Genomic DNA, 17,812 nt, shown 5'->3' with positions numbered 1-17,812 from the left:
TATATATATATATATCTTTAAGAGGGATGGCAAATGTTACGGAAGCAGCAAATGCTTTGCTGCAAAAAAAAATGTAATAAATAAAACAGAATTGCTGGAAATGAGTTGAAAGATGCAAGTTAACTTGGAGAAGTCAAACATAAGGCTACCAGGAAACAATTGTTCTGTGGAGCAGACATGTTTATTGATGAAAATATAATATCTATCTTTTAATATAACAGGCAATGCTCCGCTGCATATATGAAATATTACAGTGCATGGCTAACTAGTGGTGTGAAAGATGAAACAATGGCCTATTCCCTATAAGGACTTTTGGTTCCTTCTTAAACAGATTTAAGAAAGGAATCTCCTTACACACTGTCTAGGAGGCTTAAGGGTGCTTATTGGAAAAAAAGGGTGCCTATATAGGTCACTTTCTTTGTCAGAAATGTTTATGTATCAATTTTATGGTGTTTATTTGTTATTCTCACTTTGAGAGATCACAACAAGCACGTGAGATGGTAAAATGTAGGTGTGCAATAATTCCGCACACCAAAAATTTAGACGCATAAATATATTTTCCTGAAAAAAAACAACTCAATTTTGTTTTCTTAAATATTCAGCAATATTTTAATTTCACCAAGTGCACTGAGGTTTTTCAATAATAAATTAAATCTTATAAAATACAACTTCGCTCATGATGGTGAAAACATGTTCATTTGGATACAGTGATTCAGATTTCTTAGATATTGCATCAGGGTTTCCCTTAGTGTATTATAAGCCTGGCGGCCCCGCAGGCTTGGCATTGTTAATTTATCTTATTTTTTTTTATTGTTGCCCTTTTTTAAAATACTTTATAGTTGGTGTTTAGGCATTAATCTTCCAGTCTTCCAATAATGCATAACTATATTTTCAAATTTCCTGCCAACTTTAAACATTTTTAGACTGGCGGCTGGATGACAGCCCTAACACCCCGAGCACCGGGCTTAGCAAGTTTTCTGGGGGAAACCCTGTGCGTGGTAAGCATATTAGTTGCCACAAACAGATAATGCAACTTTTCCATATTGTTACACATTAAGTCAACATTATGTTCAGCAATATATAATTTTTCACAAGTCTTTTTATTCTCATCATTTTTACAACCATCTTGATAAATGTTATAAGAATTGTATTATTTTATTTTAAAAAGCTGAATATTTGGGCGCATTTGAAGGTCTCGTGATAACATTGGTTCGGCGTAAGGATGACGCAGTTCTGTGATCGGGGGAGGAGGGAGGGGAGCTGAGCAGCAGTGTAGGAAAAGAGGAGGAAGCAGCTAGGATGGCGGAGTCACACCTCTGAAGGTAAACCACTTATTTTACCACAATAACAATAAACGTTTTCATCCCTCCAGCTCAGTTTGGCCACTCTCGTTAGGTGCTAATCTCGCCTTCCTTTAACGAAACTCTGTTTAGCGCTAATATGTCATTTTTTTGGTGGCGAATACGAGCGCACTCTTTTGTTCAGCTTCGGAATGGCCGCTGTTTTTTTCAGAGTGTTTTCTTTTTTTTTTTCTTTTCTTCCTACTTATTTTCTTTAAGGAATCGGTGCTCGAATACAGTGTTGATGCTAGTTCGTATATAGCCATATAGGTGAGGGCTAGGATTCGGTGTCTCTGCTACCACCACCGGATGCTCTACGGCTTGGGTGTCCGCTGTCTGCGCTCACAGCTGGCGGTAGCAGAGATTTCCCCTCTCGGGCGAACTCGCTCTGCGCCCGACAGCCGCTCCGCTCGGGCCTACGCTAAATAACCGCTTAGCTCGAGAGCAGGCTAACCACTTAGTGTGTAGGGTTAACGTTTCAGACTCGTTGTAACTTGTATATAAGTGTATTTTTGGGTAATATTGTCACTGAGTGTGATTATACTGTTCGTCTGTGTAGGAAGGTTGTCGTTGAAATCCAGCTGGCGGGTTGGGCTAAATTGCTCGCTAGCTAACGCCAGCTAACGGTTAGCGGTCTGGCAGAACTGACGTTTGCTTTGCTGTTGACGTTTAGCTCAGTTGTTGTTATTTCCTGCCGTGTTGTCAGTGGTTTTGGTAATAGCAGTTTTTCTCATTTATTTAATTTCTTTTTCGTCGTTTTCTATGTATTATGGTTAATTCCCCGTGTCTGTTCTTGAGGTGGTATATTTAACAACACAGCTAAATGAGTGTGGTGAATTACAACGTAACGTGTAGCATTATTATAGCTCTTAGCGAATTATTACTCTTGTTTCCGTGAGCCCACAGCCAACTCTAGTATCTTTACCTCCCTGTCCTGTTGGGTAAATGATTTAATCTCTAAAGGCGACTTGACTTCTCGACCTGGTAGCTACCGATTTGTCGGTAATCTTTTTCCAAGAATTGCTCATAGAAACAGCTGCCACATCACCTCTGTTTTCCTTATTTTCTCCTGGGGCCTGATTATTTCTGGTATGATTGTGACACTCGTGGACAGCGGGTGCTGTTGGATTTCGGGGTTTCATACCTCCAGATCCAGTAACACATAGCCGCACTCAAGATTGTCTGCATGGCATGTTTAATGTAAATCCAGGTTTACGTTGTTTCATTTTTATGCTGTTTTGGTGCGCATCTCGTCTGATCACAAAGACAGTAAAACGGATACCAGCAGAGTTGGAATTCTCTCTAAATGCACTGACATTAGCTGATGGGCTCAAGATATCCTTAATGGAAACTTCATTAGTGTGTGTGGGGAAGTCAAMGTAGCCCTTTATGGTGGTTCTGCGGTACTGTTGATGGACACACATTAGCCTTTTTTCTTTGAAAAGCTGTATTTGACTCCAAGCCTGATATCTACATCGACTAAGTGGTTTTCCCTACATATAATGAGAAATAAGTGCCTGCAAGTCTTGTCACTGCTGGATTATTTAAATGTTCATAAGGCGTCATTCAATATCTGGCTAAAAAACACTTTATCCTTACACACCTACTGATCTGCCCGTACTATTCTGTTTTTGCCCTTTGGTGATTAAAGGAAACATAATTGATCAATCAATTGGCTACAGATCAGTTCTGATTGGTTACAGAGGGTCATATGCTAACAACATTTTTTATATAAACTAGGGGATTTCACCATCCTCCTGTCAACCAGCAAGTTAATAAAAAAATATTTAAGGACATTTGCTTTGAAGCGTATCTTGGTAGAATCCTGTAATTTCTTAATTTTGTAATGTAATTCAAATCTACCATTGTCACAGAATCTGCTGAAAATTATCATAGGAAATCAGAAATTGGTATTGGCCAGGTAGAAGTTTTTTTGGTGTTACCATCCCTTGCCCTCTTCATGGGTCATGCTGTTGGTTCAGATTTGATGGCTAAATCGCTAAACTCATGCTTAGGGGTGGCGCTAAAGCAATGTCAACACTATTTGGGCCATGTTTGCTTAGCAGCAGTAAGCTGATGTGAGGTTATCCTAAGTACACTTAACAGATTTTCTTGACCTGTTGTGGAAAAGTACTCCATTGAACAGGTTTGGTAGCTTTTCAAACATCCAAAATCGGTTATTAAAGGTCCAACGTAAGAGGATAGATGTTGGAACTTGAGGCAAGTTTGAGAGTTGCCATCCCAACATTGACTTTAGCCATCTTAAAAATTTCTTGTAGTTCTTTAGATGGTAACATTTCCAAAACGCTTCTTTTAATGAACCTTTAAAATGTTGTGATTTGTGTTGGATAGTTCCTAACACAGAAAACAGACCATTTATATACAGAGGAAATGGAGGTAGTCTTTCTATATGAARCTGGGGCTGTAGCTAATGATTATTTTTAATGAAATATTTTATCATTTACTGTGACGATCAATTGATTAATCGGATACAAAGATTGGCACCTTCTGCAAATTTTTCATTTAATCTCAATTAATCTTTGATTTAAAAATACATTTAAAGATGCAAATAATTTAATTACTTATTTRAACAAGAAAATATTTTATTACCTAAAATGCAGGAACAGCATTACTTTAGTGCACACTTGATAATTTGTAGCACAGGATGCATTTGCAGCTAGAAAATACTGTCTAATCGCGGTGATCTGCCGAATATTTTCTGGATTAATAGATTGCTAGCAAACGGTGTTTTATACTTTAGTTCCTTATAGAACTTGAACCAAGTGAAGCTGAAAATGCTACTTGAGGAGTTCCGAGTTGAACAGATTTACAGACAAGGATGGGGTTTTCATAATAAACGCAAAATGTATATTGAACAGGTTTGGCTTAATTACTGCCCKGACTGTGTTGTTCTTTTAGCAAATGGCCATTTTTAGTATCTTTTCACTCCAGTTAATGATTATTAAATTACTAAATTAGCTGACAATTAWTTCAGGGACCAATTAATCACGATTAATTYGATTAATCGTTTCAGTAATCAACTAATCMCTATTAATTTCATCAATCGTTTGAGTCCTATCTGAAGCAAACACTGAGAGCAGAACATGTAGAGTGTTTCAGGTCAGAGTAAATACCTTATGGAAAAAACAAAATCCAATAGCATTTACTGAAACTGCCATCATACTGTTTCTCTGGCCAGAAATGCTTCTACTTGTTCCATTCTCCTCGTTTGACACAGGAAGATCATTATTGCTGCGCAGACCGATACCTCACTTGCCCGACACAAATGTGATGACCTGAAACAGCGTTTTACCAAACTGGCATTTTTGGGATTACTGTGGCCACTGTGGCTGACTAAAGGAGTCCGCTCTGGTCATGGCGTCTGTGGGGACTAATGTTTCGTTTCAGGTCAAATGAATTTAGATTCATAGAAAATTATAGCCTTTTAACAGAACCCCATTTCAGAAATCATATAATATCCCTCTATGTTTATTTTAGATTGGTTTCTATATTTTTGTTGTTGTTGTTATTTTTGCCATATTCAATTAAAAGAATTTGTGCTGTATTGATTTAAAAAAAGTTTCCACCCGTTAACATTTCGCTGTTGAATATATATATATATATATATATATATATATATATATATATATATCTGTACCAGACATTATTGAGTCGTTCCTGGTGCGCCCTTTGGTTTTAACGTACCCTCTTCTTTTTAGGACATTTACTAGCTACTTGGACAAAACAGTCCCACAAGTTTAAAGAAAAAGGACAGACAGACCAAGACTCCAACCATAAAAGGAAGTGGCTTGCACAGCTACGTTTACATGGTTGCAGCGTTTGGTCTGGCCTGGTTATTCTCACTTAAAGTTACTAATAACTTCGCACGCAGGTATGTTTCCTACAGCCAACTCTCGAGTTCACCAAGTTTATTTATGACAAGAAAAAAACAAAAGCAATGGACCTTTTTTTAAAATTATTGTTTTTGCAGGATATATATTTTGTGTTGTGTATTGCCATGTAAGGGGTACATCTATCGACTGAACGTTTCTTTCACCCAAAAGGTCATATGACCTAGTGTGGTGTGGACTTTGTGCTTTGAAGGCCTCTTCTAAAGATTACTCTCAGCAGTCTCAACCTTTTCTATTAGCTCAGATCATGGGCCAAACCTGTTTTTCTCTCGTTTATTTTTTTTATTTTTGCAACAGCTTAGGTGGTTCTGGTGCTGGAGAGCTTTACTCAGCCATCAAGGTGCAGCAGACTAAAGGAGAGACTGAACAGAGACAGAGCAGAAGAGAGAAACTTTTTTTTTGTAATGTAGATGTCCAAAAGGATGCGTTCTGTTTCACTTTAGAGAGAATCCTGGTGAAATTGTTTAGTTGATTGGAATTAAGCTGGTTTTTCTTGGTCAGAACCAAAGAGGTTTTAATTTTTTTATATCTGCATATTTAAAACAAAACCAAAAGAAAAATGTAATTTTTAAATTTTTGTTCTATTTAATATATAAGTGATCTGGAGATTCATTTTCAGTGATGTTTTATATTGTGGGTGATGTATTATCAGGATTTTGTTTCATATATGACAAAATTAATTGTATTGTGGATTTAAAAGAGAGTAAAGCGTGATTGCTTCCTCACTGCTACTAACAGCAGATAAAACGGACAGAAATCCTGTTGGCCACAAAATTGAAGAGATTGTTTCTGTTTGGTGATCATCTTCAGTTTTAGCTGCTTGAGTTGCTGCTTTTCGTTTTGTGACATCATTTTGCACCCCATACTACCACAGTTTATTTTCTGACATTTTCCACCCGTCTAATTTTCTAAGGGGGCTGGAATCTCGCTGACCAACCCTCACCATTTACATTTCAGAAAGTTTACCAAATGTGTTGGGCAGTTTCAGGATACATTTACACAAGACTGCTGGAAACTGCTGGCATTTTCAGATGTTGATTGTGGAAAAGTTCCATGTTTAAACGAGGCCACAAAGACACCTTTAACGGGCCAGGTACTAGGAGTATGTGGACTAGACTCGTAATATTAACCGAATAAAGACACATTATTACCAGAAGAAAGTTGTACTAGAAAAAGGTATTTTTAATGACTGGGTTGTCTAGTTTGTCATTCTTTCTTCCAAATGGACACAGTGGTTTGCACAATTGTTTCAAAGTCCTGCTACTGATAATAATTTGATACTGATTTGTTCTAATAAGTTTGTTCTATTTAAAACATTTCGTTGCTTTGTACTTGTGACGGTGCAATGACAATAAAGTTGAATTCTATTCTATTCTATAACTTCACAAGATGCTCAATATTGCTCATTTGAGTGTTTTAAATATTTTTTGTGTGCAAGAGTTGTCATAAAATTACTTTATTATTCTGGTAATATGACATTCTGTTGTCATTATGGCTTTAGTCTGATAATGACTTTTTTTCTTGTATTATGACTTAATGGTCGTAATATGAATTCATTGTCGTATTATGACTATTGTATTGTTTTGACTTGCTGTCATATGACTTTATTTTAATGTTCTGACTTTTTTTGCATACTATTACAACTTTATTCTTTTAATTTTATGGAGTTTATTTTCATTTTATGATGACTCGTATTATTTTAACGTACTGTCATATGGCTGTATTCTCATAAAAAGTTTTTTCTCCCAATATTATGACATTATTTTTGTAATTTTTTTTTTTTTTTTTACTTCACTCAGTAATGGCTGCCATACTGAAGGGTGTTGTTAGTGCAGTGAGTGTTGTTTTTTTAAGACAACCCAAAGTAGGGCTGATTGTTGTCAGCAGCAGATCTTTTGATGAATATGAAGCTGGTAACTAACATCAGCTGGAGGTTCAGTTGAAGCTGGTCATATTTTAGGCAGTGGTTTGCTTCTGTAAAATCTACCAGAACGGTTGGGGATCAGCAATCAGACACAGAGACATTTGTGCTGAAATTGACACATTAGTGATGTTTATAAAACGGCATTGCAGTAACAGTGTATGTTTTTTTCCAACAGTGTTTTTCGGAGGGATTAAACAATCATCGGTGCGTCCTGCAACCTGAAGCAACTTCAAACTAAGGAACCTGGGATTGTGTGCAGTTTAAAGACTCAAGCATGTGTCCCGTGGATGCCATAGGTCACTTGCTTCACAGGCTAATTTCTCCCATTCCACTTTAGCAAAGGAGCATCTAAAAGACAGAAAAAATAAAACTTTGGGTCTGGAGGCCATTATTCCGAGGGTAATTATAAATGCGTCGGCCTGCATGGGGATGTTTATTTCGAAAGCTACCTTGACTGTGTGCGTTCCTTTGTTTCTTAATAAGTAGCCTAGCGAGAGAGAGAGTCCCATGCACATCTCTGCTGGGGTGCTGATAGTGTCAAAATGAGTAGTACTTTAGGCAAAGATAAAGATTCAAAAGAAAAGGACCCCAAAGGTGGCCCGGCGGGTAAAGAAAGGGAAAAAGAGACCAAGACTTTATCCAGCTTAGTCAAAGATGGTGGCAAAGAAACAAAGACCAAAGGGAAAGACGCCAAAGAAGGAAAGAAGGACACGAGCAGCTCGACGCCAGGTGTTGCCTTTTCCGTTGACAACACGATAAAGCGGCCAAACCCAGCACCAGGTACACGCAAGAAATCCAGCAACGCGGAGGTCATCAAGGAGCTCAATAAATGTCGGGAGGAGAACTCTACGAGGCTGGACCTGTCCAAGCGGTCCATTCACATGCTGCCCACCGCTATTAAGGAGTTGACTCAGTTGACAGAACTCTATTTATACAGCAACAAGCTGCAGAGCCTACCGGCGGAGCTGGGATGTCTGTCGGAGCTGGTCACTCTAGCCCTCAGCGAGAACTCCCTGACCAGTCTGCCTGACTCCCTGGACTCGCTGAAGATGCTCCGGATGCTCGACCTCCGGCACAACAAGCTCCGAGAGATACCGCCCGTCGTCTACCGGCTGACGTCTCTGACCACGCTGTACCTGCGCTTCAACCGCATCACCACGGTGGAGAAGGACATCCGCAACCTGTCCAAGCTCACCATGCTGAGCATCCGGGAGAACAAGATTAAACAGCTACCAGCAGAAATAGGTAGGTGTGACCGATGGAAAAGAACGGGGGGAAAAAAAGCCCTCTGGATTTCAGATTCTTTAAACTATGTAGAAATGTGTGCCATAGATTTTGACTTCATTTTGTTTTTAAAGGAACAACAATCTGTCAATTTGAGTGTTGAATTATGAAATAAAAATTTTTATTGTGGATTTTACCTAAATCTTTCTGGCTATATTATTCAGCAGTGTTTTTTGTTGTTTTTATCCTGTGAATCTGGATTACATAATTGTAATCCAGGTGTATTAGGGCCAGTCTATGTCATAATAATACAGAATAAACTCAATTTTATGACAAGTAGTCATTATATTAGCAACAAAGACGCAATATTGCCCGAAGAAAGTCATACAATCATGAGAAAAAGGTTCTTAAAGAGAGAAAAGCTTCAATAGAATTGTCAACAAAGTCATCTATTCTATGAATCTTAGTTTGCACAATCGTTTCAAAGTCCTGCTACTGATTGTCATTTGCTGCTGATGTGTTAAAAGATTAATAACGTCCCGTTTATAAAACCAATGCCAAAGTATAACTTTACAACATGCTCAACATTACTCGTTTAAAATTTTTAAGTTATTTTTCCTGCAGGAGTTATGAAATGTCTACTTCATTCTACTAATATTACGACTTTTTAATCTCATTATTTCAACTTTATTGTCACGATTCTTATTATTGCAACTTTTTTCTCAAAACATTGACTTTTTGTTGTACGACTTTGTCATATTATTATGACTTAGAATCCTTGTAATATTATGCCCTTATTCTTGTACTATTATGACTATATTGTCACAACATTTAGACTTACTGTTGTACAAATTTATTCTCGTAACATGTCTTCTCGTAATTAACGTTATCCCTAACACTGTTGTGTAATTGCGATTTTTGCCATCGTATTGTTGGCAGTGTCTGATTCGAAATCCCAGTCTGAATTGCTTGTGGATTGTTCTGCAGGGGAGCTCTGCAACCTCATTACTCTGGATGTTGCTCATAATCAGTTGGAACATCTACCAAAGGAGATTGGAAATTGCACACAAATAACCAACCTTGACCTGCAGCACAACGAGCTCTTGGACCTCCCAGAGACTATAGGTAAGCAAGTGTGGCACTTGGGTACATTTTAGGCCTTTATTCAATGCAAGATACAATTTGTTCTGTGTACTGGTTTTATATATATATATATATATATATACACACACACACACACACACAAGTACAAGTCTTAATAAAGCGTTTATTGGATTTTTCAGGCAATTTGGCAAGCATAAATCGTTTAGGACTGCGATATAACCGATTGTCAGCAATCCCTAAGTCGTTAGCCAAATGTCGAGAGCTGGAGGAGCTTAACCTTGAAAACAACAACATTTCAGTATTGCCAGAGGTAAGACGGGTAGAGGTTTGTACCCCTAAAATGAATATGAAAGTGTTGCTCCATATCTGTTAAGAAAATGTCTAAGTATGGATATATATTAAAGCCTTAGCTACTCTGCTGCTAAGTGTCTTTATCAGTTTTTTGTGTTTTACTGCTGCGTCATCTAATTTTTCTTTGTTCTTGTATGGCAGGGCCTGCTGTCGAGTTTGCTAAATTTGACGAGTCTCACACTGGCGAGGAACTGCTTCCAGTCGTACCCTGTGGGCGGACCCTCCCAGTTTTCCACCATCTACACCCTCAACATGGAGCACAACCGCATCAACAAGATACCATTCGGTATCTTCTCCAGGGCCAAAGTGTTGAGCAAACTTAACATGAAGGTATCTTGGTCTTTCTGCGCAACTTTAATTGTGAGATTTACTTAAAAAAAACACACACACACGCAATGTCAATGATGTCGCAGTATTGGTTTGTAACAGACTTTCTCCAATGTTTATATCTCATTCTTGGTAATGGGAATGACCATTATTACTTATAGACTTAACTTATAGAAGAAAAAGACATTAATTCAATACAGTAGAACTTAGTAAAACTGACCTCTAAAACTCCTGCTTTTATACTTTATTACGTTTACTAGAGTGTATTCTGTTAGCAGCACCTGGCTGCTAATTGTTCTTCTAAATTATATCAACTGGATTACTGTGTTGTTGTTTTTTTTTTTTAAGCTTTGATTTCTTGCTTTTCAACATTGAAGTTTGTAAAAATTGTAGAATTGAATGTGTATTTTAATTTCTTCTTATCTGATTAAAAACGTCTCCATCATTCAGAGCCTTTAACTGCAACAGTACACTAAACCTGAAGCATTTCATAGATATTGAATTAATATTTCTTGATTTGACATTAGTAGTTTACAATTTGTTCATTTCAAATTTACATTTTCTTAATTGGACTAGTTATATTGTCTTTTATTTTACCAGTATTGCCTAAAAATTAATACAATAAATACATAAAAGTAGACTTTAATGTAGTGTTTTTGATAGAGAATTTTGCATCTTTATCCAGTAATTGCAGCTTTTCTTTTCATTTTCCAAAACACTAGGGGGCAGTGTTGCACCCTAATATTGGTGTGTTCGGTACAGTGATTTACTGATTGCTAAACACTCAATTCAGAGCAGCAGTATTGAGCTTCCACATCCATCATCTAGCTCTAAATTTAGCCTTTAAATACACAGAGATAGAAAAGATCTGCAATATTGCGCCCTCGCATGATATATTGTTCCCTCAAAATTGATAAAATAATAAATATTGTTGACATGTTCAACTTCTTTTTCTCTTTTAAACAAAGTCAATTATATTAGCCTCTTAGATAATTCTTCAAAACCTTTGGATAAAATTCAAGGTTGACAGTTTTGCATTTTGGGGAAAACCCTCAACAGTTGTTTGATCGTTTTATGAAGAAAAAACGTTTTTTAACCTATAAAAATTAAGATTGTATGAAAATTACTCCAACATGTTTTGTGCGTGGTTTTATTTTTGTAAAAAATATTTCACTTGAAAGCATTTTCTTTTAGCTGCAAATAGCAGCTAAAATATTTGAGTCTGCACATCTTCTTCCATGCTGTTCTTTTGTATTTTGTATGGGTGTTAAACAAAATGTCCTTTCCTCCCTCAGGACAACCAGCTAACGGCGCTGCCGTTGGATTTCGGTACATGGACTAGCATGGTTGAACTTAACCTGGCCACTAATCAGCTGAATAAAATCCCAGAAGACATCTGTGGGCTTATGTCTCTAGAGGTGCGTCTGAAACTTCAAACTTGTCCTGTAGGCTTTAGATTATGCAGCCTATAATCAGGAGATTATAGGCTGGTATGGTAGGCTGATGCACCTGAGAAAAAACAGGTGCATCAGTCAGAAATACGTATGTAAACATCTGGTTCCAACAGTATGCTTAGATTAAGAAAAACTGGAGAATGTTATGTAAAGTCGCAGGCAAAGGTATTCACACCTCTTGAGCATTTTCTTAATTTCTCATGTTGCAACCACAGATTTCAATTAATTTTATGTGATTTAACAAAATGGTGCAGGAAAGTAATGTGAAAGAAGAATAAATGCAAACAAAATGTGTTGTGTGCATTTGTAGTTATCCTCAAAACGTTCTTGATTAAGATTCATTTGTAATAATCATAGAAATGTATTCCAGACTGTCACCTAACGTTCATTTGAATTCCCTTCCTTGTCTTCTAGGTATTAATACTTTCCAATAATCTTCTGAAGAAGCTACCGCACGGTATTGGAAGTTTGAGAAAGTTACGAGAACTTGACTTGGAGGAAAACAAGCTAGAGTGTCTACCACATGAAATCGCTTACCTTAAAGATTTACAGGTAACTTTTCCAGATTTACCTTTTTTTTCACCCTCTTTTCATTTTCTTTGCAGTAAGTTTTTGGCTTACTTATTCCTAAGTAAACACTACTAAATACAAAGCAATTCAAATCAGCACATTGTTGACTATCAATACTTGATGTGTCTTGAGAACACTCAGTTTTTGAAGGTGCTGGCGTGTCGAGTTTAGAGCTCTGTGGGGGTCACACCATCTGCTGCAGCGCTGCTTGTGCTTTTCACTGAAGGTAGAATTGCATGACTCTGCCTGTATGTGTAGGCTGGTTGCCATGATCCAGAATAAATGTGGAGCAGTGTGGACTACACTGCACGGCAGATGCAATGGAAGGGCATTTCTGTCTGGTTTCAGTCATCTTCCAGTATAAACCCTTCCACAAGTCACGTTTTAATTTAGATAGTTTGTAAAAATATTGATTTTCTTTGTGCCTGCAACATTAAAGACAGGCCTCTCAATGTGCTTTTAGTGTTTCAAATACATTAATCTGGTCTGCTAACAACAGAGACAAATCAAGTAAAGACTTTTTCTTATAGCTGACTGTGAAGGTATTGAGTAAGCACATCAATCAAAATATGAACAGGTAATGTTAGAAAGTTACGCAGCATTTGTGTTCAAAGATGCATAATAAAACATAACCTCTAGGGTTTGTGTACCATTAACCGCTTTTGAAGTTTGGATGGAACAGACTGCTGAAGCCATCTGTATCTCTGTTTTGCTTTCCTTTTGGTACAAATGTGAATTAAAGAAGAAAGTTTTCAAAATTAAAGGTTTGTAAGAGCTGCAACTTTTCATACAGTTGCGTGCAACTAAATAAGTTGCAAAGTATGATTGGTTTGACGAAATCAGTTTTATTTCAGAAAATTAACGGCTTGTGTGTCCACAACCTTAAAAAGTCTAAAATTAATGCATCTAAAATTAAGGCCTTAAAATGTAAGCTGTTCTTAAATATATTATCCACATGTCTTAAATTTTGTTGCGGCCGGAGTATTCTTGTGTATTCCATGTAGTTTAATTTTCTTGTGGAACATTTCTGTCAGGCAAAAGTCTGTCTGAATGCATTACGTTCTTTGACTCAAGAAGGTTGAGACTACCACTAGCCAGCTGCTAATAAAACCTTGCTAAACCCTTGCTTGCTTGCTTGCACATGTCATTGTAAAGGTAAATTATTTCAAGATGGCTGAAAGACGTTTGTTTTTGCCAATGGCTAACTTCTGTTGTCAACCTGTACGATGCAACGTTTCTGTTGTGTTACAAGTCTTAAAAAGACTTAAATTTGATTTGGTGATACCTGCAGGTATGAAAACACTGGTTACTCATTGGTTCTGGCTGGTATGGTATGGCTTTTAAACTATAACCCTCTGGAAATAATGGTAGTGGCTTTAACTCTGTTACAGTTTCCACAACAAAGAGTGTTGTCACAATCTGGTAGTGCTCACAATGTGTTTACGAATAGAAAGACAATGGATTTTTGAGTTTCCAGCTGTCTGATCACCAACCATATCCATCTGAAAATCAGCTGGTTGTTACAGTTTCTCTCTTAGTAAAAGTTCAGTCCGTATCGAGCTTTACTGCTGTGGTCAAAATTGATTTGTACATTTTTCCACTTTGATATGTTTTTTGGGCTGACATTGCATCACTTTTTAAAAACGTTTTTTTTTTTTTTTTTTTTTTCCTGTCAGAAATTGGTGTTGACTAATAATCAGCTGACTACGTTACCAAGAGGCATCGGTCACCTCACCAACCTGACTCACCTTGGTTTGGGAGAGAACCTGCTGCAACACCTTCCTGAGGAGATCGGTCAGTGTCTAACATCACTGTGAACATGTTATAAATCTTAAAACATTGTGAAACTATTAGCCACAAGTTCAGCTTTATAATGTTAGGATAATGAGGCCAAAGTGTGATCCAGAATTTACCGGGAAGAATGTTTTAGAATTAAGTGTCCAATATGTTATTAAACAGGAAGGCCCGCGCATCCTTAAAACGTCTTAATTTCAATACGTTAATCACAAGTCTTAAATTTTGTCATGGCAGGACTACTTTCTTATGTGTTCTGTTTTTTATTTTTATGGCGGGATTTTTCTGTGAAGCAAGGTTTGAGTCAAACATGCACATCTTCATTACATTGTGACTCGAGGCGGTTAATAATACCACTAACTAGCTGCTAATAAGACCTTGCTAGCTAGCTAGCTTTTTTGTATCCATCATTGGTAAATATAAATGATCTCGGGTTGGCTGGATGACGTTCGTCTTTCCCATTGGTTCACTTCTGTTGCCGACCAGTTGTGTGTAAAAAAAAAATCTTAGCATTACTACATAATATAGGAGATTTTCTTTAGTACATTTATGTTGGGATACAACTCTTAAATATCATTCATAATGGTCTTAAATTTGAGTTAGTGAACCCTGAAGAAACTGTATTGCTAAATAATTCAGGGTGACTGCACACCCTTAAAAAGTCTTAAATTCATTAATCTGAAATTAAGGTCTTAAATGTCTTAACGTAATTGAAAAACAATAAGTTGGTCTTGACTACAGTAATACAGTCTTATATTTAGTTGTGCAGGACATTTATTTTCATATTTTGTATGAAGTATGAGTATCTTGTATGAGTTGCACATTCTGTCACTAAAGGTGACAATTGTCGCTACCGCTAACTAGCTGCTAATATGCTCTTGCCAGGTAGCTTTTTTTAAAATTATTTATTTTTTACATCTGTGTGTCTCCAGTTGGCCTGGACGATGTTCGTCTTCGTCATTGGCTCGCTTCAGTTCCCAACCCATATTTATTTGCGATTTTTCTTTTGTACATTTCTGTCGTGACACAGGTTTTATTCGTAATGGTCTTAGTCTCACATTTGAGTGGATGAAACCTGCAGAAATCCCATATTCACTGCCCTTCGTTTGCTCCCAGGCACACTGGAGAATCTGGAGGAACTGTACCTCAACGACAACCCCCACCTGCACAGCCTCCCGTTTGAGCTGGCCCTCTGCAGCAAGCTGTCCATCATGAGCATCGAGAACTGTCCCCTCACCCACCTGCCGGCCCAGATCGTTGCGGGAGGCCCTTCTTTCATCATCCAGTTCCTAAAGATGCAGGGACCATACCGTGCCATGGTCTGAGCCAAGAGCACGACCCTTCGGCTTTTCTCCGCACCCCTTCCCCTGCCTGCCCTCCCATTATGTGTATCATACACTGTAAAGACAAACAAACTCGCTACAATCAGTGTTGGGGGCGAGGGAGGGGAGTGAGGGGCGCACATTAACAACGGGGGAGGGACGCGCTCAAAGATCGCATTTTGTTCTCAGTCCTCTGGCAGAAATGGAAGCGAAACTTTTGGAGACTTTTGTGTTCCTCCGGAGTCGGTCCCGGTCAGTTACGACCCCCACCCGTTCCCCTCAACCACTAAAAACCCACTCAACTTTTCATTCCGAATCATGAAACGAGAAAATGACCCCCTCCCCTCAACGTGTTTTGCCAAAACTGAAGGTATATAAAGTTTAATATATCGAGTGACTGTGAGCTCTGAGGCAAGTCCTTCAGCTTTTTAAACCGCAATCCCCTTTGCCAATGTATTTACAGTAATTACAGCATCTAATATGTGAGCAAGGATACAATTGTATGCAAAAACACAAAAAGCAAGTCTTTGGAACTTCTCATTTACTGCTGCTGCTGTAATTTTTAACTCTGTCATCTTATACTTTTGCTTTTTTTTTTTTTTTTTTTTTTTTTTTACATAATCTTTCCTGGTCATAACTTATGTTAATTGTTTCTTTTTGACCCAAAAGAACAAAGGTCTAATGTTTTTTTTTCTGTTTTAAAAACTGTGCCTATGTTTAGAGTGATCCGGTGGTTCATTTCTAAACACGATTCTCCATGACATACAAAGACATAAATTATTTCAATAGTGTTTTTATTACTACTGTTTTTATTTTATTTTTTTCTTTGTTTATGGGTTATTGTTTTTGTTTTTTAAGTGTACCTGTTGCATCATTCTGTCATGCAAGCGATATCAGTTGTAAAATATGAAGATCGTTTTTAACAAATAGCAGCAGTAGGTGTTCAGCATTGAGCTAGTCTTTGTATACATATGATAAATGCCAATTCTACATGTCAGAGAGGGTGAGGCGAGCGTGGGGTCATGGGGGGGCATCTTTGGACTTTTTGTTGCCCCCCCCCCACCCCAGTGCGGAGCATGGGAGGCGGCTCATGCTAGGTATTGGGAGGGAGGAGGAGGTTGAGGGGTCATGAAACATAAATAGGTGTTGGGGATAAATAATAGATGTTTTATACATTTATACAATTTCTGGTTGTTGCCTTGGGTGAAATTTTTAGTTTGTTTACTTGTTTGATATCTCCAGTGTTGAACTTAATGGCCGTCATCCAGTTGATCATCGACCAACATATCAAGCGTTATTACAAACACATTTTTTGAGTCTCTGGAGCAACTTGGCGAGTGTCGGAGCTTCACAACGATTTGATAATAAAACATTGACAGGTAATTCCTCCGTGACACTTTTTTTTTTTTCCTCTCTAAAACTTTTCTCTTTTTTGTTTAACAGGGTGTCATAATCTTAAACACACAACTGAAAGTACTCCCTTGACTTGTATCCATTTCTGATTATTTAAAGATATATCATTTGTGCCACACTGTCCCAGCAATGCTGCTGCTTTCATGCACTTTTTTTTATTTTTTATTTTGTTTAAGATATTGGCATCCTTTGTATTGAAGCGGGCTCACAAAAAGACCCTCTCTCTAGCTTTGGGGGCATTCTCTTCTCTTTTTTTAACGGTTTATCATGTAAATTTGTATCAATCGAACATAAATGTCGAGTTTGGCAGTCTCAGAATTTACAAGTAACTGGTGAAATTTAATCCTGTCGATTTTATTAAAGAAGCTTTCTTTTGTCTTGGGCTGTAAAAATATTTTTAAAACTTCCATATCCTGCTTTCTTCATTGCTTGAAAATGGCTTCTTGCAGTTAAAAGGAGCGTTGTGTTAATTTTTAAATAAATTTTGATTAAGTGTTTTGTTTTTTTTTCTAAACGATTAAATGTATATTAAGTTTTTTTTTTTTCTTTTTTCAAGTGACTGTACATTAAAAAAAATCCCTACAAAAGGTCATTATTTGGATACGTTTTTCCTCCCCGGTTTATCGAGTCGTAATTCGGTTTTTCGTGTTGGAAGGTTCGGGTCCACCTTCCTCGAGCTCATCGACAGGGGTTGCGTCAAATCTGTGGAAAGGAAAAACAACGAGACGCTGCTTCTAATTTACCAGCAGAACCTGTTGCTGCTCTTCATTGACTCAAACATACACGGATCAGGCTGGCGGAGGAGACGGGACAAAACATCCGATACCGAGGAACCGGCCGCTTTGAATTGTTTTTTTTTTTGTTTAGTTTTTTTCTCCGTCGGGCCTCGGTGGGTTAAACAGATCAAATTGTTCGGACATGAAGCAACACAACAAAAAGGTGCATATTTGAGCTCAAACGCAGTTCTAGTACAAGACTGTCCGGAAAAAAAAAAAAAAAAAAAGAACAGTTGTAAAAAGGGCTTTCTGTGTTCACGCTCAACAACACCAGAGGCATTGCATTCCTGGGTTTTATATAA

General features: G+C 37.6%; 1 protein-coding gene across 1 annotated transcript; it reads left to right on the top strand.

The window, feature by feature from the left end:
• The first annotated feature begins 1,232 nt into the window (after positions 1-1,232).
• On the top strand, positions 1,233-17,737 carry shoc2 (SHOC2 leucine rich repeat scaffold protein). Its single transcript, XM_008411692.2, has 9 exons — positions 1,233-1,322; positions 7,351-8,420; positions 9,387-9,524; positions 9,683-9,813; positions 9,996-10,184; positions 11,477-11,599; positions 12,050-12,187; positions 13,882-13,999; positions 15,116-17,737. The coding sequence occupies exons 2-9, from the start codon at positions 7,718-7,720 to the stop codon at positions 15,322-15,324; spliced, it is 1,749 nt and encodes a 582-aa protein (XP_008409914.1). The 5' UTR covers positions 1,233-1,322; positions 7,351-7,717; the 3' UTR covers positions 15,325-17,737.
• The last annotated feature ends 75 nt before the right edge of the window (positions 17,738-17,812 follow it).

This window comes from Poecilia reticulata, linkage group LG1 (assembly GCF_000633615.1).
Source record: "Poecilia reticulata strain Guanapo linkage group LG1, Guppy_female_1.0+MT, whole genome shotgun sequence".
In the NCBI taxonomy this organism is placed as follows: domain Eukaryota; kingdom Metazoa; phylum Chordata; class Actinopteri; order Cyprinodontiformes; family Poeciliidae; genus Poecilia; species Poecilia reticulata.
This window is presented reverse-complemented; position numbering and strand designations above follow the sequence as displayed.